Source organism: Acanthisitta chloris, unplaced genomic scaffold (genome assembly GCF_000695815.1).
Source record: "Acanthisitta chloris isolate BGI_N310 unplaced genomic scaffold, ASM69581v1 scaffold924, whole genome shotgun sequence".
NCBI lineage: Eukaryota > Metazoa > Chordata > Aves > Passeriformes > Acanthisittidae > Acanthisitta > Acanthisitta chloris.
In genome coordinates, this window is record NW_008670788.1 from 127,046 (window position 1) to 150,185 (window position 23,140).

Here is a 23,140-nt window from a genome sequence, read left to right on the forward strand (position 1 = left end):
AAGCAGAGCTGAACTCAAAGCTTATTTGCACTTAAAGATAACAGTCCTACTCAAGTGCTTGACGTTTACTTGGAGAGAAGAGGTTCTTTCATATCAAGGACAGAATTCTCACTGCTATATCATAAGAAGCCCACGGTACTGCAAGTGGTGATGGTGACATTTCACTGTATTCCTAAACTCTGCACCTGGCAGCAACTGTCTAAGGAATCAGGTCCACAGCACCCCAGGGCACAGTAAAGCACTCAGACATGTGTTGAAAGCCCATCCAAGTCAACAGGTCTGAGGTGTGTTCTTTCTGTTAAGCATAAGTTTAATTAGGGATTTCCTGAACTGAACTGAAGCAGTAATTATTCTGTTCTTCTCTGAAGGTTGATTCTCAACCTGTCTTCTTTGATGGGATACATTTCATCTCCCAGGGAATTTTGAAGAAACAATTTAGCTTTACTGTCACCTGCGCATATATTATTAAATTTGGCAGGTATCTGATGTTGTCATAAAGACAATATTTTACTATTAATATTCTCTTGCTTTATATAGACCACTTGAAGAGTGAGCTGAGACATCACTTCTTTTATTTGCAAAGGTAGCTGAAGGATATCACCTGCCTCTGGCTGGCTGACACTCACACTTTTAATTTGCCTTAGCTCTGCATGTTGTCCAAGGCTCTTAATGAAGGCTACTGACAACAGTATAAAATTATGCCTATGATCTCACAGCCTTTGTGAACTAGCAAAAAGATTAATGATGGTAATTGGCTCTCTTATTTGTCCTTTGCAATAGGCACATAACAGAAAAGCTGTCCTTAAACTACAAAAATAGAGGAGTCAACGTTTATATTCTACCATCATAAATTAAAGGCATTTCTGCTTAAGAAACACCAAGGAAAGCAATACTTTTCAATAGTGTTGGAAAAGGAAATAGGGATCATCATTCACTTTGATGTGTTAGATATCATTTATCTAGTGCAGACAGCCCTAAAGTCCCATGGTAGGTCAAGAGGAATTTTAGAGCATTTTAAAAAGAAGTGTTTGTGATACAATATGATTAGAAATTAAACACGTCAGCAGAAAGGACAGAGTTTCAATTTCTCAAGTCAAAATGCTTCAAGAGGATGAAGCATTAGCTGAGACTGAACTTTCCATACTGCAGTTTGGAGACCTCTTTAAACAGAGTCTGGTCATCATCACAGAAGGATGATTAACAATGCATTAAATATTTTGAACCTGTTAATGTGGGCTTGCTAACTGATTTGCATCTCATTCCACACCCATTTTTTCACTATTTCAACTGCTTCAGTCATACATGAGTAGATTCATTAATTCATCTTTTTCCCATTATCTAAGTTCTATTCATTCTTTGTAGCTGGAGGTGGATGCCAGAAACATAACTTTCTTTTCCTGTCTAGGTGCCTATCCACTCATTTAGCTTGTAAATATTTCATGTACTTCTTCCACTGCACCAGAGTAGTTTTAAAGGGAATAAAATGGAAAGAAGGAAAGCCAAGTGAGCTTAAATAAGCCAGTGGACAGAAAAGTTAATAACTCCCCCATATTAGCCTGTGAGATTCACCTGTCTTTGAAATGCCTTTACTGTTTTGAAGTAGCTCTACAGCACAATGTACAAGATCTGCTTTTTCAAGACCAAGTAACAGATAAGCTGCTTTTTCTGAGTAGCAAAGGAGTAGTGCTAAAGTATCAGGAACCTATCCTGCATTTTCATCTCTGCTGGTGGAACCCTATGTCAGTCCGAGTCACTCCTAACAGATCTCAAACTATAGACCTAACTGAAGAGCCAGGGCTGAAAGTGAAATTAGACTATGATGCTGTTGTATTATTACAGGAAATGTCAGGAGCACACTCAATAATAAGGCTTTTTATAAAACCCCATTGCATCATATCTTGTTTCCAAACTAGTTTTTTAAGCCAAAGAGTTCATATCTCCTAGGTCTTGTTTTAAAAATTTTAGTCCATTTATTTGAATTTTTGCAAATATTGTCTTCAAATGCTTGATTTAAAGGAAACCACAGGAGAAGAAACGGTTTCTGTTTCTTTGATGAAATAAATATGTTGGCAACTTAGTGAACAGGGCGAAAGAAATCCTGGCCAAAGGCTAGTATTTGAAATTCAAAGTAGAAACTGAACCATGTTCTCATCCTACTTACAACAGTAAAATTCTTGCTTCCACCAGGCACACAGCTGGATGGAAGACACCTGATCGTGTCCTGAGAAACAGTGGGAACACAGAGCACTGTGACATTACCTTTCCATCAGTACAAAAATCAGCAGAATTTGGTGCCATTCCTTTAATTGTATCAACAACTGAATGACTAGTTTTCCTTCATAGAAAATTATGAATACTGGCCACTAAAAGTCTCAGAAATTGCTCACTCTGCATTTTGAAAAAGTCTCTTTGAAACAGAACAGTTATAGTGAGCTTGTGGACATTTACCCCATTGAGTACCCTGTAAATCAGCCACTGAGATATAAGTGAACACCGTATCACTCTTTATTCAAGAGGGCTTTGCTTACCAGAGAGCAGAGAAAAGAGTGTTTAATGAGATGCTCTGCTCATTATTCATACATTAATAAAGCACTTGAAAGGTATAGTTTCATTACTCACTGGCATCAAATTTCAATGGCCCCATTGTGTCCTGTGAATTCAAATTAATTGTGCAAAAGTAAATCAGCAACTCTGTGCAGAGGTGACTACAGGAACAGCCCTGGCTTTGTGTTCCACAACCACTCTCAAATCCCAGGCCTACAGTTTACAGTGACAGGTAACTCGCTGACTCTAGTTTGCAATCAAACCCCATAAATTTAATGTTGAGTTTTTCAGCATTCCTCCCATCTCAGAGGGATAAGGAGGAAGTCTATCCACCTTTTCCATGCCTTCAATCACTGTGCCAGGAAAGGAAAGAGACATAGCAAGCAGTCAGCAGGGGAGAGGCATGTAGATGGAAGTTACTGGATGCAGATCTCCAAGGAGATATATTTTGTTACAGGCTTTTTCCATGGAAACCCATCCTAACTGATTGTGTGCAGCACCAGAGTGCACATCCCAGACTCAGAGGACTGTGATCATTTCTCTGCATGCTGAAACAATTATATTTTGTTTTCTCAGTTTTAAACAAGCTTTTATCAAACAATATGAAAAGGGTAGACAGAGGCTGTCTTTTCCTGTTTAGTTTTTAAATTGCTATTTTCAACAAGAAAATGTACAAAAAAATTACTTCAAACAAACATTAAAATACTGTAACAAAGCTCATAGAAAATTCATTATGAAGTCAATAAAAATCAGGCAAATGAACTTCTCCCAGGAAAGGCAGCTGAACCTTTCCCATATGTTGTGTAGGAGAAGGATTCATCCCTTATTATTTTAAAGAAAGTAGTAACACAGCTTTCAAGTTCAATATGTGAACAACTCATCCAATATACACAGAATATGTTCCAGCAAACTAACATAAAAGGAGACATTTCACAATCATGCATTTTTTCCCCCCCAGTATGATTCACCCAGCACAGCTGACTGAACAATTCTGGTAATGTGTGAGCTGAATAACCAGTTTGATTGTCCTGGCACTTCTGAATGAGACCTGTAATTTTTTCTCATCATTCACCCAGCTGTTCTGGTGAACAACTTGTAGATCTCTGTATATTCCAGAATGAAAAATTACAGCTCCGGATTTTAAAGCTTATTAATAAACATGCACTGAAGGTGACAAGAACTTTGAATCTATATTAAAGCACTATTTAAAAAAAACCACTAAATTACTCTATGCAAACCTTCAGTTCCTCCTGAATTTTTTCCTCCTCCAATTTGGCTGCTTTCCGGTCCTCCATTTCTATTTTCCATTTTTCTGCCACTATCCTGGCTTTTTCTTGAGCCATAGCATCCCGGAATTTCTTTGTAATTTCAGCTTCCTTTTGTCTCCTTCAGGAAAGGATTTGAAAATAAAAATCATTTAAAACACCAATTATTTATTTTGAAATTGAGGATCAATACTTACTCACTGGTTGCAGCAAAGAGTTAGCATAAGACTTCCTGGAAATATGAAAGGAAAAAATTCAAATATATTTAACAAGAGACCTACCACAAATTAGATTTGAGGAAACTATCCAGAAAGCAGATGATTTACAATTTTTGATAAATTACTAATTAGAATAGCATATTCTAAATTAGAAAAGTACTTCTTGGATGGCTGAGTCATACCTTATATTTTCCTTTCCCTGGCTGAAAAAATACATTTTTCTGTCAGTGTAGCAAAGCATGATTGGGAATTCATTGTCTTTCAAATATCAATGCAAATGTCTGCCAAATTCTTACCCAAGACTGTTTATTAGTACTGACAATGTAAAAGGAATGCAGAGCACAGGCTGAAGCTTTTAATCCCTGCTTAAATATGCAATCACTATAAGCAAGAAGAATCTAATATGAAAAGGGATAATATAGAATAACCTGACATTTAAACTGTCACTTTTCACTGTTGCACTACAAAGGGAAGTGCAAGAGGCAGGTGGCCTACTTCCTAACAATATCAAGCATCAAAAGAGTTTTGAATCTCTCCTCAAACTGGAAAAGATCCTGCTGGAAACACCAGCACGGCACTTTGTATAATCAGTTTCTGAATTGCTGAAATAAGAATTAATACAAGCAAAATGCAAATAAAATGAGTTTCAAAAAGAATTTTATGCATCAAATCCCCATTGTGAGCACAGATTTGTGATACAAAAAACATAGTTAATTTAATCGTCTTAAAACCAGATTGTTTCATTCTTCTTTATCTACAAGCTGGTCAATGGTTGAGCAAAATTCCCCAAAAGAAAAAAATTTTGCTAAACCATTTTGTTGTGAAAGAGGGGGGTGGTTTTCAGTATCCAATAAAAAATAAAACTACATTTTTCTCATTCTGAAAAAAATTACTAAAACAAGTGAAAGCAAACATTCACAAAGCATACTTACCAGTTTTACCCAGCATTACCTGCCACCTTTCTAAAGGTCATGTCTCCCATTATGCCAAGTGGACCCTGAATTCAGATTCTTAAATCCTCACCATAGTTCTTCTGCCTCCTTTTGTGCTTGCTGCCTGGCTCGCTCTGCTATGAGCTCCTCTGAGATCTGTTCATATGGCTTGTCCCCTGGGGCTTCTCCCATCACCCAGACCCAGACCTCACCATCCTTCCCACGCAGCCACTGCACACGTTTGCCATTACCTGCAACAGCCACCAAGGACAAAGCAAAATATAAATACTGGCTCAAATTCTTACATAAATATAGATGAAGACATGAGAAATCTACAATTTATTAACATTAAGCTTACAATTTACAATCCAGAATAAAACATTACTCAGAGGTTACATGAAATCTTCGGATTTGACCAATCTACCATGCTAGGGAGGGAAAAAAAAAGGTTTGTATGCAATAGATCACACAACCTTTAAAGACTAGCTGTCTTTATGTATAATTAAGGAAATATTAATTCTGACATGAATTTCCCAGAATTTCAGTATTATGATCCCTTTTTAATTGCTGTATTTTCTTGCTTCACTCAACAAGGGATGAGTGAAAAGCAAGGAAAAAGAGATGGAGCAAACCCAGTAACTGGTGGTATTATGTAACTAGCAATGCTTCATGCACAGGGAATGTTGAGTGTTTAGCATAAAGAGACTTCATCAGAACACCTGCAAAAAATCCAGATTTCTGCCCCCACTGTGTGAAGGAGTTGCAGGGAGCCTGCACACCCAGAGCTCACTACTCAGTGCTGCAGAGCCTATTCTGTTCACGTAAGCAATTGAAAAGGATAAAGTTTCTGGTTCAGTTTTCATGAAACACACCATGCAAAAATCTACAGTTACTGCGTTGACAGAGTCATTTTAAAAACACCAAAAATCCCTGACAGCTCTTTACAAAACAGACTGCATTTGGTGAACCTTCATGTCTAAGAACCAACTATAAGACTACAAAGGGCACTAGATTAGATCCTATCTGAATACATTTTAATAATCATATACACTACCTGACTTAGTGTGGCTTGGCCTTTTCCTTCTGCTATTATATGTATAACTCTCAGTTATATGCATTTTAGAGGCTCATAATAATGTACTTGTAGAAAGACCACTTATGCATCCATCTTTATGCCTTATTTCTTGAAAATTTCTTGAAAATGTTCTTCCCAAAAAGAGATTCCACCACAAAGACCATTGCCTAGATGGACAATGGATTTATTTTAAAGACTGCAGACTACAAGGACAGAAAGACTCAGCAGCTCATATCACTCCCTGTATATCACACTCCCCAAGATTTCACCCTTTCACCCAAATATTGAGGTCAGAAAATTGTCCACATAGCTTCTAAATGGCATCTTGTCTTATTTTATAATGTGAAGAAATGGACAGAACAGCATTTTCCTAGGTAGTTTATCTTTGGTGTTCCCATAAGAGTTAAGAGAAACTTGCACCAATTTGACCAGCCAGGTTTTACTTCTGCTTTTTCTACATCTTTCTCTACTAGCATCAGCTTAGCTACTCTCATCTTCAACTATCTCTTGTTCTGCGACAGGACTGTATCCACTTAACCAGATTAAGTTTCCCAATGAACAATCAATAAAGTGTTTCTGACATCCCAGACTGAAAATAGAAAACTGCAGGAGGAAACAAAGTGGGGCTGTTGACAGCAGGCAGTGCCAGAGCCAACCCACACTCACAAGTGTTGACAATAAGAACTGAAGGCAATGAATGTATCGAGTCTCACAATGAAAGCTAATATTCTATATCAAATTTGAAAATGTAATTTATACGATTTCCCAGTGTTGGCCTAACTGTACTGACTTCAAAGCAGGGTGGAAATTTAAGCTAATAATGTTTTCCTTCAATAACTCGCAAAAGCATTTGTTCTTCCGTGGTCTATCAGATTATGTCTCAGGTTATAAATGTGAACGTATTTTATTGTGGTTCCTGTTCTGTACATTTCTGTGTTCCTGTTAGCACATTTATGTCATGCTTTTTGGATGCAGAATTTGAATACCATCTGCTGAGGCCTGACTGGCCACATTTTCCTGCAAGGTTTTCACCTACTGCATTTCATGGTAAAGTATCTTGAGAAGTACGGAATGTTTTCCCAGGAGAACTGATCCCACATAACCAATGGCAGTTTTTGTTTTAAAAGCATTCCATGTCCTTTTTCCTGTGAGGAATCTGAGTATCCTAGTTGGTCTTCTTTGTTTAGTACTTTAAAGAAAATATTGCAAACAACATGCCTTGTTAATCTGTACCATAACGGGTAGATACCAAATACTTCTGTTCTGAGACAATTTCACTTCTTCTGTTCATTTATGAGAATTAAAAAAAATAAAAAAACCTTTTCACGTAAGCCAACAAATTTTATCTTTTTGTTAAAAAAAATAAAAAAGCCTTTTCAGGTAAGCCAACAAATTTTATCTTTTTGTTTCTTTCCAGGTTTTCTGTGCCAAAGAATTATGGATATGTTTCTCAGAGGCACAACTTACCCATTGTTACCCAGCCCCATAAAACAAGTAGCTGATTTGTAGACATGTCTTGAGAAATTGTTCTCTTTCTTCTTTTAAAACAACAGATCTCTCTTCTAAAGCTATATACAGTAGATGTATAAACTCTTTTGAAACCATCAGTATAACATATTGCTGGTTCAACTCTAGCTACTGCATACCACAGTACAGTACACTATTGTACACACATTCATAGCTCAACCTGAAAGATCACAGCACCATTAATCTGGCAATTTTAAGCTTCAGCATTAAACAGACAGATCTCCTTATATATACAGTTTTAAAACAATGCAACTTGAGCACATATGCCTTAATTCAGTTTTTTTTACTAGAAGAAGAGAAGGACTTTCCACGTCCAGCCACCTATTTTACTTCAAGAAATTATTCCTGTGCAAGCCTTACCTTAAACCTATGCACCCAAAAACCTGGAGATGGGCTTTTCTGTACAATCTGATCATAAAACTTGGTAGTTTCTTAGCAAATAATAGCATAAAAAACGAGCATGCAGAAACAGAAACAAGCACCTCAGGGAGAAAATCTGGCATTGTGAACACAGAATTTGTGCCACACAAAAAGTCTTTGCAGCCTGAGAATCATGTTCACAGTGACAGTGAGCAGTCAGCTCTTCTAAGCTAATGGTACAGGCCTTGCACTTTTCAACTGCAGAACCAATGGCAAGATCTGAGATGAAAGTACAGAAAATTATTTTCCCTAGTGTTTTTAGAAAACTAGTGTTGTCTGTTTTGCAAGCAGAGAATTATCATCTGCTTTAAGATGCCTCTCAAGCATTAAATTTTTTTCTGCAAAGTAAGATGTTTTCTTAATACACTTTATTTCCAAAAGGAACCAAAATGAATAAAAAAAAATAGAATTTAAATTTAAATTAAAAAGAATCAACTAAATCCAAAAGGAAGAGTCAGGTCCTGACTAAACAAATATGAAATCTAGGTGAGAAAAGGCAAGGGAACCTCATGTTTCCTGTTCAGAAGCAGGCTTCTGAGCCCAGTCACAAAGCCTAATGCAGAGCCAGGAAATAAAAATTAAATTTCTCGTGCCTTGACCACAAAAGTACTTTTCTCTTCCTGAAGAGACTGTGGCAGGCTGCAAATAATTACCATTAAGATGTAGTGGACATCGAAATTAGTCTGAGTTGGAGAGTGGAAATGGAAGTGTTTTAGAAACAAACACTGCTTCATCAGGAAAACTTACTGAATAATTTACCAGGTCTTCTCATCCCTACTCTTCAGATCAACAATTTATCAGGTTTAATATACCAGCATTTTTCACCTAAGACATCTTTATAGCACCACAAGAAGACAACACTTGCAGTTCCTTTTACTTGTGGCTCATCCATGAATTAGTATCTCCCATGGAGTTCCTTTAAATCTATTCCTATGCTGCTTTGAGATCAGTACACTGGTTTCTGGATATTTTTCCTTACTCCAGACAAATGCCAGATCAGACAAAAACAAAATCCTATCTTTCAAATTTGCAGCACAAAGGAATCACAGTGTAAATTTTCGTGGAGACCTAAAACCTGAACCAAGAGCAACTCAAGTTTGCACGATAAACACAATCTAAAATAAGACCAAATCCTGTTTTCTAGTTGTTTGTATTTATGCAGTCAATTGTATAACAGCTATGAAAGTGTAAAACAATTCTCTCGAGAGCAGTAGGAAACTCAAGCTCTCACCTAGGAGAATTATGAGCCTCTGCCAGCAGCACTGCTGATGTCATACACACAGAGTGCTGGAGTGCTACCATGGGCTGTGCTGTACAGCACCATGGGCTGCTCTTGGCCTTTGTGCTGCCCTGGGGCAGGCAGAGTATCATTACTGCTGCCAGAAATACAAACACTGCTGTCACCTCGGGAGGGAGAGCACAGCAGCTGATGGTGCATGAGAGAGGGAATCCTGGCTGCATGCAATGCTCAAGCTACATCAGGCTTCAATTTCAGTCAGCTCATACTTCCATGTTGTGACTAAGGCTCAAAGCAAATGGAGCTACACAAAGCAGAACTGGACCTTACACTGCCTCTGCTAACTGGAACTGAGGAGCTGAACCACAGATTCAGTTTAAAGGGTTTATGGGTTCTAGATTTTTTGGTTTGGTTTTGTGGTTTTGAGTTATAGCTGCCTTCATTTTCACACATTTCCAATTCAAAGTGCTTTTAAAAAAAGTAATTAGAGCAAATGGAATACTGCTGGAGTCAGCTTACTTTCTTCAAGCTAGTTTGCTATTGCTTTAACAGGTGCAGCATCCCCAAAGTTTCCCAATTGTGATCCATTTCAAGTGTTTACAAGGGAACTACTCCAAGGACCATTAGAGGCATGATTTGGTGTCAAGTCTCCCAGCTGTGCTGTCACCCAGCCACGCTCTGCTCACTTAGTCCAGCAAAACAACAGAGAACACCAAGTGCCTTACTGCCTGTCTGTCCCAGGGAATACTACATGCTGTGTCACATATAAATTCAGAAAATCAGATCACTGGTTTATAAATGCAGAAACATGAGAAAGCATTCAAAGCCTGCTGGATTTTTTTTTAAAAAAGTCTGCTATTTCTATAAACAGTTTCTCTGAGGTTGAACTTCCCACCATAGTTCTCCTGCTTGGAAGATACAGATCTCTGCAATAGCAATTGATTTTCTGTCCTCTCCCACTGGAAAGCTTTACAGTCATACAAGGATCTTTTGACTCTCTTTAGAAAATATTTCTTTTCTTTTCTCTCTCTGTCCTAGAAAAAGACCTGATATTAATTATGCATTTTAAATAGGCTGCATTGAGCATTCACTGCTGACATGAAGCTGATCAGCCTGATCTATTTTTGCTATTGAGAGCTAAACCATAGCTTGTGGAGTTTGGAGTGTTTGTAGGTTTGGGGGATTTTTGTTCTTCTGCAGTTTAGGTATCTGCTATACTTTGGTCCAAGCACAATGTGTTTTACATGAGATTCTACACCCTTGGCTTTCCAAGCAAATGATTTTTATGGCTTCTTTAAAGTAGAAGCATGAATTTTGGGAGGCTGCAGGGTAGGTGAGGTCCCATTCAGAGTTTCATTAGCTGCAGCACATGTGCTAGAAGTATATTGATTAGAATGAAAATGAGAATGTGAGCTTTAGGCTGTTCTCAGTTCCTTGAGCTTAGCCAGTACAAGTATTCAATTATATTTCTTTTCTATACAAACACACAGATAGACACACATAATTTCACTTCTTTCTAAGTAGAAAACCTAGGAAATTACTGTGAATGTTTCTGAGAGACTGTTCAAAGGACAGAAAGCACTTCTCCAAACATTAACTGCTGTAAATCCATTAAAAACATATAGAATAATTAGATGGTAATGATGAAAGTAATGAAAATGACATCATCCCACAATAAAGTGAAGATCTGCCACAATTAATTTGTGCCCTGCCCCTGCAGAACATGGACCCCTCTCTTCCAAAAATACATTCAAAAAACCCCATCTCTTCAATTCTTCAAACAATAAGAAAATGGGGAAAAATTCTGTCCCCTAACATTTCAGTTTACCCAACCCTCAAATCTAACACTGTGTTAATGTGCCTTTCTATTTAGTGGAGGATTTGCAAAGGGAGAAAGAAATTCAGCTGATTACATTAATATATCAATAAGGACTGCAGGATTTCATCATTGCTGAAAAATCAGCCTTCATGGCTCTCCAGCTGCTTCCTGATCATATAACAAACTCAATCTTCTGTTTATAGAATTACAGCCTGTTACCATGGAAATAATTATGCTGCAATATACCCCTGCAGGATCAAATAAAGGAAGAGTGACTGAAGAGAGCAAATACTAAGGGAGAAAACCATTACTCATATAAGACTCTGGTAATTAACAAATGTAAGAACAACTGTACACAACTCTCAAAAGTAAGTAGGTTTACATTAACACATGGCATGTATATATGCAACATATATATAGGTTTGCATATTGTAAACCAACCCAAAAACCCAACAAAAAACCCCAAACCAAAACAAAACAAAACAAAAAACCTAACTACACAGGAAAAGTATTGTTTATGTGGTCTGTATCCAGTATGGTCCAGATAATTTAGTGGCTCCCTGGCCAAGGCAGACTGTTACATGTAATAAGTTTGCAATTTGCTGACTTTCAACTGGAAAATAACATTCAAAACTAATTTGTAAAGGTGTTGTTCTAACTTCTTGTACAATCTAAAGCTATCCTCTTGTCTACCCATTTTAATGGCTGAGCCTTTCACTGTAAACAGTATCAAAATGTAGGTACACATCAGAGCAAAGTTGAAGGTTTTAAAATCATTCATGTCAGTAACATTACTTTGATTTTTTTTCATAAAAGAACTAAGTCAAGAATATAGAAGTATAATTTCTGATTCCCAATCCAAACTGACTCTTGTAAAGAGTAAAACCTGTATGCACGGCTTGGTTTCACAAAGCCTCTAGGTTTTCCCTCTGCTGGAGATTAAAACATAGCAACCAAGCCTGCATGGCTGCTTCAGGCTCTGCTGGAAACTCAGAGTGGAAGGATAAGAGTTCTCTGTCACTCAACGAACAAAGAACTACGGCTCACTTTCCACACCAGGCTCCCCTACTTAATGCAGCATGGCAGGCTTGCACTGACTCCTTTTATCAGACACACAGGACCCCAAAAGCATGGAGAACTATAGCACTGTGGTGAGATTTTCTAGCACCACAGAGCACAAGAGGACTCAAAGGTTGTTGAACTGTCATCAGTGCCTTGCTAAATCCACTACTGACTTGAATACATTGAGTCTTCTGATGTCTTCCAAATCCTGCTCTCAAAACCTGGCACCTTTATCCTTGAACGTTTCAGTCATTTATGTTAAAAACTGGCAAAATCAGCAAGACAATACAGAATTAGCTTGAGTGAATCCCATTCTCCCCTTGGCTGCTGTTCTCTCTTTCCATATCAAGTATTCATGAGTTTGCAGAAAGTCACAACCTCATATCATTACCAGAGCACTAGTACATACATGAAAGCCCATCTAAGCCCATCTAACACCACTGCATCCAGACAGGCAGAGGGACACAGTGCTGCAGAGAAACACAGGAATGCTCTCCATGTCAGTGGCTCCATTTACCCAGTCGCCTTTCTCAGAAAGTGTCTGATAGCAGATGTTTCTGATAACAGGAGCACTGAGGATTGCATGTGTGCAAGAGAAGGCCCAGGTAGCCAGCACTATTCTGCTGTCACTTTTCTGCAAAACAGAGAAGTCAGCTGCAGGGCAAGATATGAGACTAAAAAGCACAGACTTATGGCTAATCATAGAAGGGCAGAGAATTCCCTCTGGATTTGTTCCATCTGGTACATATCTAGGTCATATGGCAGTTGGAGATCTCTTGCTAGCCCCAGGCTCAGAGAAGTGAACAGAGTTTAGAAGCTGCTGTCTAACCATACCTCAGTACTCAGCACAAGCTCTGAGCAGCTGAGTTCTGGCCCTAAGGTATACAGTACTAACAAAACTGCAGCATATCTCAAGCTGCTACAAATATCATGAATGTTGCATTAAAACTTATCCAATGCCTTCAAATTATTCGGCTCAGTCCACTAATAAAAATTATTCTAATATGCTTGCTCAGGTTGTCATGCTACTTTTCCATCTGCATCTGTTTGGAAACAAAAGACAGGGCTCTACACAATTTAAGATCACACATGGCCAGAAATTTCAGAAATACTCAAGTCTGATGTCTCTGGCCAGACTTCTATCCAATGATACAGAGAAAGGAACAATGAACACTGACAGAAGCACATCTCCATAGGAGATAAAATCTTAGCTAAGCATTATCAGGGTGTGTAGAGGCTTTAGCATAAATGAGGAATACATTCCTGAGTGCAAAACCAGAAAAAAGTGTCACTGCATGTACACCCACTCACCCTTCCTAAACACACTGAAACACATGCCCATTGACTGGCATTCACTGATGTTGATGCATTCTCCAACCATTTACTTGGGATAGTAGAAACACTTGTTTCCAAATAACCTCATCTATTCTCTAATGATTTGCTAACACGAATGCCATTCATATAAATAAATTATTTTCTGGCCATGCGACAAGCCTACCTTATTTTCTCCCAGCTTCTCTTGTTAAGGATGTGTAAATAAGAGTGTTTACAAATAGCTCCTGTCTGAACACCACAAGCTTCAGTTCACAATGAATAAATGTCAGAACAAGCAGCAACAGATCAGCACTGTCTCCCCTCCTACATGGCTGTCCTTTAGCTGCCTAATGCTCAATAGTTTTTGAGATCTGATTTTGGGAATGCTGACAGTTCTGGATACTGCATCAGAGTCAAAATCCATACTGACAGGGTCCTTCGCTTATTCCCAACTCAGCTATGGTGGTTAAAAGATTCCTGCCTAGTCACATAAATATGCTTCCTTGCAAATTGCAAAACTGCCTTTCAGTCAACTCTCAGCAAATCCCAAAGGGATCTTGAAATTTTGAAGAGAGTTCTCTCAGCTATTTTAGCACAATAGAACAAGCAAACTGTTTTATTACAATAAAGATATGTTCCTGAAAGATCTGCCCAGAAGCAACTTGTAAGTGAACTGAAGATGGACCTCCAAGAATTCAACTCATTCGTGATGCTATTCCACTATCAGCCAGCAGTCTTTATTTAATTGTAGCTACAAAATACTTCTTTTACCTTGAATAAATTCACTAAATGCTTCAATTTTGGGAGAGCCCACACAGTGCCCAAATTCTACTAATAATTTTAGGCAAGGTACAAACAGCAAAACATGGGAACAATTTATTCAATATCTTCTAAATGAAATACTTCATTCTGAAGTGACGTTTAAATGTTGCTCCCTTTTAGACATCAATCCACGTTTTTAAAGTGGGAAAGAAATTTAAAATGTTATATAATCTGAACTAATTTCATTCACTCCCAAAGTGAAATTATTTTTTTAACATTGACTCATTCTGACACTAATTTCAATTCTAACCTTTTCTCAGGACACATCGAACCAAGCAATTCAAATGGAAAAGCAGGTACAATTTAGCATTTACTGCAGGTGGCTAATATTATTTTTTTTAGAAATGAAGAACAAGAGTACCTACACAGACTGCTACACTATTTGGCTTACTAAACACTCTCAACAACTTGTATCTTATTTGATGGTTTAGACTTGTCTTCGTTTTCTAAGCAGCAAATTTCATAGTACTGAATCAAACATTTATGGAAAACCTGCATTCAGTGGCACTTCTGTAAAAGCAATGCAGATTTTGGGCCTTTGCTAGTTTCCTAACAATTAAAAAATGATCATGCTAATGAGCATTCTCTAAACCTGCTGATGATTTTAACTCTAGAATAAGTCCATTCTGACCTGCATATGCCACTCTTTTTGTCCCCAACATTGTACTTGTGGTTTCCATAAGGCAACACACTTACACCTTGCACAAGAACACTTCATCCTCAAGTCACTGTAGGAAATCAAAACTGGATTCACAATCACTGCTGTTTTGAAAAATCCACTCCTTTTGCTATGCTGCTGGGTGCACACATACCATTGCAGCTAACGTCTTGAATCAATGGAGAATTGTAGCAAATGAGTATAGAACTTCAGATAAAGCAGAAAGCACCTCCTGCAGTATTTGTAATTAGAGAAGTGTCCATTGCCATTAAGTCCTTTTGTTCAGTCTCACCATATCCCATCCCAGAGAAGTGAGGCAAAGTCTTCCTACGTAGCTATTTAAACTATGAGGAAAACAGAAGGATTTGAAAGGCAGTCCTATGAAGATAGCTCCAATTAAATTGGTATAAAACTATTTTTGACAAATGCTATATTGAATTCACAAACATACACATTTTCCTGTCAACTGGAAATTTTCAGAAACTCAGCACAACACTAGAGATATTTAAATCTCACATGTGTATTCTACTCTATATCAGGCTACAAAGATCTCTGTAAAGCCAAAGTAACTCTTGGCTTCACAAAATGGCACGAACATAAAACCTGTATAATGCAGTAGAGTCAAAAAGAAAACCTTGGAAATGAAACACCTCAAATGCCTCAGTTTCAAAGTACATGTAATTGCAGTAGCTTTGCATTTCCTAGTAGTCACTAATTTAAAACAGGAAGAAAACCACTTCACATTCTACACGTGTAGCAGGGGAAGAATGTTTGGAAATTCACTTATACATCAGTGGCAACTGAAAACTAAGCAGCTGCAACATCCAAAAAATAATGTCAAATGTCTTCAGGGGGAAAAAAAATCACATATTTTATGATAAGAAAGGATTATTGTGATCATTTTGAGTCATGTAGACAATCACATATTTTAAGATAAGAAAGGATTGTTGTGATCATTTTGAGTCATGTAGACAAGAATATTGCACAGTAATTCCTATCTTATAACTTTAGTTTGTGGTTGACTTTTTTCACCTTTTCTGTTTTAAACAAGAAACTATCTCCACTGTGAGACCATTTACCATCATATTATGAAACTGCAAAGGAGAAATCCGTTACAAGTATCTGTGCAGTTAATGACCAGCATGCCTGAAAGAAGTTATATTTTCCAACTCTGGTCCACATCAGTTCATGAAAGTAAAAAAATATTCTCCGCAGAATCAAATGCCTGACTTGCAAATCTGATTCCAATAGTTCTTCAGTACAGTTCTGAAGGAAGAAGAAAGCTTCTAATAGTGAGCAAAAGTCAAACCTAAGCAATACCTTAAATTCACGATTTAAGAAGGTAAAATGGAAATGGGCTACTGTGAAATTTTACTCAATGTGTATTTGTGAATGTGTTTGTCAGAGCAAGTACAACCTATAGGTTACTCTGTGCTCTCCCTTCTCTTATTCTTTATGAATCAGAAAATTAATTACCCAGAAAATGGTCTTCTGTAGTAGGAAGCCAAACATGTTTAATGTATAATTTATATATGGAAATTTAGGTGTCAACGGTGTGACAAATCATCACATAAATATTTTTGCAGATAGATTTTGCTGTTATCTGTCTTCCTCAAAGAATGAGCATAATGCAGATTATCTCAAAGATATGATGCTGTTTTGGTATGTGGAGCTGAACTGCATTTTTAATTTTTTCTCATTTACAAATCGATCAAAATGAACAAGGTTTTTGTGCTGTATAAGATAAGCTATTTTGATGCCAGTCCTCTTAGGAGAGCACCATTCACAGTGAGAACACTAACATGAAGAAAATAGAAATTTAAAGAGAATAGTATTTTTCAGCATACAGCTTGCCAGCTGTGAGGGGACAATTTAAACTCCTATTATGGCTGACTAGGGTGTTCTGAGCATTCTCCCCTTATTTTAAGGCTACCATTGTAACTTCATCTAGTCATTTCATGAAGGCCTGCGCTTCAAGTGAGTCTTGGAAAATAGTTTTGCTTTGAGACACATTTCTATTAACAGTCTTTCAATTGATAACCATCTAATGGGCACTTTGTAAGGTTCAGAGGCTCTAAATATCTGAAGTCTGACATTGAATCCAATAATCTATCTGTATTGGGGTGCTTTCTACCACGGGTGTGTTAAAATAAGCAACTCTTTAAACACTGACTGCAATTCCATAGCCATTAAAGTGCCTTCTCAAAATTAGCTACCAAAAGTTACTAGAAATTTTGAATATTCAAGCTTCAATAGATTCAAAGATCAGGTAAGATCTTTGGCATTTTGTGAGGAAAGAATTGCTTGACATATCTATGACATTTCCTTGTTGAGTGAGGAATCACTGCAGTTACACTTCCAAGATTAAAATGTTTTCTATCTAACACCAGCCTAACAACTTCATCCTGTGAATGAAGAGTTGAAAGCCGCGAACTCAGAGAAAAAAATGAGGAACTAAATATTTCTCTTTATTTCAAACCACTGGGACCCATGATCAGTCAGTTGGAAATGTCATTTGGAGAAATTATTTTTTGATGTTTCTTCCATAATTTTGCTTATTTGCCTTTTAAGTCAATACAGACGTTCAGAGTTTATAACAGCTTATGGAAGGAGCTCCATATTTTAACTTACATATTGCACATTTCTGGTTTCTTCTTTTTGGGTTTTGGTTGTTGACATTTTTACAGGTTTGCCACACTACTATCCTATTCCCTATTCATAATCTCTTGGAGACTGTTTACTTGTACAACTGCAAATTTAGTCTCATATGGTATGGCTGTTTTGACATTATATCTTATTCACAAACAGTCCTTCCTAACAAACTCAAATTCATAAATTTGTCTCCTGCTCCAGCCACTTGAAAACATTTAATGCCAAGCCAAGAAACCTCAACAGCACAGGCTTTTACCTGACCAAGAGTGAGGGGTGGGAATGGCAGGTCAAGAAAAAAGTCTTAGGATTGGAGGGGAAACTTGGTCATGGTGCATCTGTTGCCACTGAGAGAATAGCAGCACTGATGCCTGAATCAGGCACTTTGAAATTATTCCCCTTACTCCACCACTAAACTACTCCCTGAAGAAAGAACTAGCCTTAAGGTACAAGGAGCAGGAACGTGGTGCTTTTGCTGTCCCAGATTGTCTTTTTGCCTATGGGAACAGCTGGCACTTGTAATCTCCTTATAATCTCTTCCTGCTGCACCGTAGCCGGCTGCACGCCCACCATCCCCAGTTCTTAAGTATAGAAGGAGGTCATAGATCTTACTCTGGTTGCGCCTTGCTGTCTTTCTCAACACAGCCTCCTCCATTCGTGCTGCTTCTTCCCTCTCCTTCCAGCGCCTCAGCTGCTCTTCTCTCATTTTGTAGAACAAGATCTGCTTCTGCTCTTCATTCAGCTCTGCCAGGAGCTCAGGGTCAATATACATATCACGCAAAATTTGCTGCAGCATGATGTCTCCAAAAATGGGGAAAAAAAAGAGAGAAAAAAAACCAAGAGAGAAACCTGCTTCCAATTATATTCACTACGGTGACAAAACTCCACTGATGGCACTCCAGAAAGCAATCAGCAGCAAAGGAGCTCTCCCACACCTGCCTGCCCAGGAAAGGTTTGATTCTTGCTCTGGTCCTCTTGGTGCAGGCATGTTCTGCTCCTTGTCTTTACAGGGAGTTCTCTGCTTATCTCATCCTCCAAAGATAGCAACAGGTGTAAGGAGGAGGAACAGACAGGGTTAAGGAGAAAACATAAAATGAAAAGTCACTTCAGTGCTCCTGACCGTAAGCTGGTAAAAATAAGGGATTCTCAATAGAACCCGTCAGCTTTGCTCCCTTGAGCAGAAGGAAATTCAACACAGAGGAAGTCTCAGACTTTCAGGTCAAGCAGTTCCCTTCAGCAACAATACACTCCCAGGGGTGTAAGTGTTGCCCAAGGGTTTAAAGTGATGTCATGGTTAAAGGTATCACCTACACCAACAATATCTATGTCACTTTGGGAACTGATCTCTCCTGGTAAGAGAGGAGAAACGAGTTTGCATTTTATTTCCCAGTCTAGCCTGTCAACTAGCCTCAACAGAGTAAGTCATATTAGAGGTCCTATTTAACTGGTGTTGACAAATACTGTCATGCATCAAATTGATTAAAATGCCTCTAAAATTAAAAGCAGATGTAACAAGAGCCATAAGAATCTTGTTATCTCTTTATAAATAAATTAATATTAATTAAACAAGACTAAGTTCTCAGCAATTCATGCAGTCTATGCAAGCCCTGATGTTAATTCATTTTCCACTTGGTGACTGGAGAAAGTTACAATGTGGCACTTCCAGGAGATTACGGCTTTTCACTATGTAACAGTTTTATCAAAATCAGTATAATAATATAATTTCAGCACCAGGACCAACAGCAACTTATGTTAAAAAAAACCAAAACCAAAACAACTAAACAACCAAACACCAAAAACCCAAAAAAACCAAACTAACTAACAGCCAACCAACCAAAAACAAGAAAAAGAAAAAAACTCAAACAAACACAAACAAAATCCAACACTAAAAAGATTCTAGAGAAGACAGTTTATCAACTAGAAGCATGAAGCCAAAGATTATGCTTGAATGATGCTTTCAGTGGAAACAGATTTTCAGAACCCATAATATTTGGGCCTTAAAGAGTTCAGTCCACATGCTACTCTGCAATTTTGTATCTCTTTGTACAGATTTTGTCTCCTAAAACAAAATGCCTTTTTTATTATTATTATTTTCTAAGAAATTTGGCTTTGCAAGAAAAGACCTAGGTTTAGAAAGATTTTTTTTTTACTGCTTCTTTATTTTACTTGGCCAGGTATAGAAACAGGAGACCCTGAGGGGGTTGGCCTTTGTTTATCTGCTTTTATCCAATTATGTTAGAGCTGTAGCTCCACATTTTGGCACTAACTGAAAAAGACTCGCTTTTACAAAGGCTTCAGGGCAAGCAGTTTTGCTGGTTTACTCATTTGTCATCATTCTTATTTTATTTTGCTTGACTTCACAGACCAGAAATCAAATCATGATCAGAAACTATCACAGTGCGAAGAACAAACTCTTCATCATGGATTATGTTCATTTAAACATGATAAGTAGAATAATATCTGAACTGCATTTAGCTGCAGAAGTAGCTGAGAATGGAGATACAAGACACAAGACAACATACAAACAAATTTTCAGGCAACTACTGATAATGTTTAATGAGGACCACACAACGTAAACAGCATGAGCAAGGAGATGAAATGACACTTCATGGACAGCCCATTGGCTGAAGATTATTCACCAAAAAATCCGAGGATGGTAACCACATGATCAATGGAATTAATCAGTGTGGGAATTGGGTTTTTCTTAAAAGTCACATGTATGTAGAAGTATTATCATCTAATTACAGCAGCTAATCTGATAAGCTTCCTCTGTTGTATTTTTTCTTTGGGTTGTAGCAATCTCAAAATAAAAAACTTGAAAGACAAAGAATAAGGAAGATAACCCAGCTGACATAAGACAGCATCCAACAGAAGCAAACAGAAACATCATAAATTCCACCATTCATTTCTTGTCCAAGATAAAAAGACTGTGCTCCAGAACATTTGGGTTTTGAACTTTCACATGAGTGGCAGTTTTTCATCATCTCTCTCTCTTTGCTTTCACTGATAGCTAAGTTTGTTTTAAGACTTCCATTGCTTTATGGGGTGGAAAATCCCAGAGGATCTATGGAAAGAATCGTGTTTTTTCGCCAGTCCCTTCTTTTCCCTTACAGATTGACATTTGTTTTGATCTGATAACAATCTGGGAATGGAATAATGGAAGGAGAGAGCTGGTTACCTAGCTGAAGACCCCAAAGAGAACCCCAGTCATGTAAGTAAATACTAGGTATGCTTGAGAAACCATCTGATGTTTCACTTATCAGAAAAGACTAATGGTGGATGATGCTCCCAGAAACAAATTCTTTCAATATTTTGGGGCAATGAGGTATTTGGCCCAAACTAGGCCTATCCTATTGGCTTCATCAGGACCTAAAGATCCCTCATCAGAAGGTGGCAATATCCAACCTGTCTGTGCTGAAACTGAGCATCTTGAGAGATATGAAAGAATTTGACAGCAGTCCCACCTTCCATATACCTTCACCAGACCAGAAGCACCAAGAAGCAAGAAACCATTCAGACAACGAGGTTTAGTCACTAACAACTATTCCAGTACCTCAAATTTCTTCTGCATCTGACACAAATCCTTTCAGAATCACGTTTCTCTTCTCTGAAGAAATACTCTTGAAGAACACTTAGAAAACAATTTAAGGACATTTCTGATACAGTCAGAATGACCTCAAACATGCACTTCAAGGAATTAAAACACCTGACTACACAATATGTAGTCATCTGTCCCCTCACCATAACCACTATGAAGAAGATGTACTGCAGGAAAATTCTCCCCCTCATTTTTTTCCCAGCTCAGTTCATTTTCAAGCCTCTCTACTTGCTTCCCTCCCACTGTGATGAAGCTTCTTGAGAAGTCAGATTCCTCAGCTTTCAGTCCAAATGTAAGAACCTTCTTGACAGCCAGTGATCCTTTATCTGGAACGAAATAATATTTGTGTTAAAACATTGTATATGCTGCTTGTCTTCCTCCCTGTGGAGGCATCGTTTTAGATGTTACTGTCCTCCTCACATCTGGCCTTTAGTGTTAACAGTAGACTGTTTCCACAGTCCATAACTCCCATTAATAATAAGTGAGGCACAGACATCTGTGCAGCTTTGCTTCCTGCTCACCCTCTTCACAATGAGTAAGCTGGACACTCTATTCCTCTATGTAGAACCATCTCTAGAATGACCTGAGGTGAAAATTAACAGATTTTAATATAAGAGATGTCCGAAAGTCAAAAATTCAAAGAAAACACTCACCATAGTTGAAGTCAGAAAATAAGAGGTCACAGATTTCCTTCCATAACCAAGAACAGATTTTCTAACCCTGAACCTATCCTATTAGAGGGAGAGGAATAAAACAATTTTTCTCTTTTTTGAAGGTATGGTCCTGTTACAGAGGTAAAAGACTGTTTGCCTCTTTGCTATTCCAGTGAACCTGTTGTCTGTATATGAAATGTTCCCAGAGATATCCTATGCCAATTCAAAACTGGACTTTTAACCTAGTAGACACTGATTCTCGTTACGGTTCACTTGTTCAATAAATATCCCAAAACCGCAGTATGAATTATCGCAAAGAAATTATGATGCACAGCCCTGATTTCTCAGAAAATAAAGCAAGTCTGAGATCCAAACCTCCAAAGGTAACCATGAGACAACCAAACCCACTATAAAAACTCTTGCTATTTCTAGGATTAGCTCATAGTTTGTAATGGATGAGCTTTGCAGCTCCAGCCAACACAGAATCAGAAAGCTGAGGGATAGGAAATAACTCAGATAAAACTCAAAATAAAACTTTCTATTACAAAATAAAACTTCTCCCTCTTCCTTTCCTTTCCCAAGTCTAATATATGGATGAATTAATGACTCAGAAGAGCAGGGAAATTTGAAATAAAGTTGCCCACCCTGATTGTGACTATTCTTCAAATTTCCAGCCTTCCTGAGAAGTATTTTGAATATTTTAGAAGGACAATGAACTCTCCCCTGCTTTTCCACCTTGGTTACCCCTACTTCAACAATTCAAGCTAAGCTAAAATCATTACAGAAAGGCATTACATCTCAACAGCCTATACACAAAATAAAAGTGACTATTAATGCAGTTCTTTGTTGGCAGTCATTACCTTAGGATAACTGCCACACAACTTGCTGCTCTAATTAGTAGCAGCCTCTGCAAGGAGCTCAGAGCTGTTTAAAATTTAAGTTCAGAGTTTCCTTTAATCTTAAATGGCATCTTCTGGGACTAGACACATTCTGTCCCACCTCTGGTATAGCATCTTTCAGGCTAAGCACTCCTCAGCACTGCCACTAGAATTCATCTGCTGGGGAAGGGGGAAGGAGGGAGAAGAAAAGGCACAGAAAAACATTTTAATTTCATTTTTAAAAGGAGAAGTGCTTAATTGACCAAGGCCTGCAAATCTCCTGATCCATTTTCCTCTGAGCATGTGCATCCTCCATTCCCTGAACTGAACAGCTCACTGGCAGTGCTGATTAATGCTGAGCCAGCAGAATGGCATTTTCATTTGGATTTTATGACACAGCTATATAACCTACTTCAGCCATGTCATTTACATAAAAATACTGTGCTGTAACCCATACATTACAGGGAAA

General features: G+C 37.9%; 1 protein-coding gene across 1 annotated transcript in view; it reads right to left on the reverse strand.

The window, feature by feature from the left end:
* Window positions 1-18,338, reverse strand: part of SH2D4B (SH2 domain containing 4B) — a 65,127-nt gene extending 46,789 nt beyond the window's left edge. The window contains 3 exon segments of the mRNA XM_009073797.1: window positions 3,783-3,930; window positions 5,051-5,210; window positions 18,155-18,338. Coding sequence (XP_009072045.1) covers window positions 3,783-3,930; window positions 5,051-5,210; window positions 18,155-18,338 — 492 coding nt within the window.
* Between the last annotated feature and the right edge of the window lie 4,802 nt (window positions 18,339-23,140).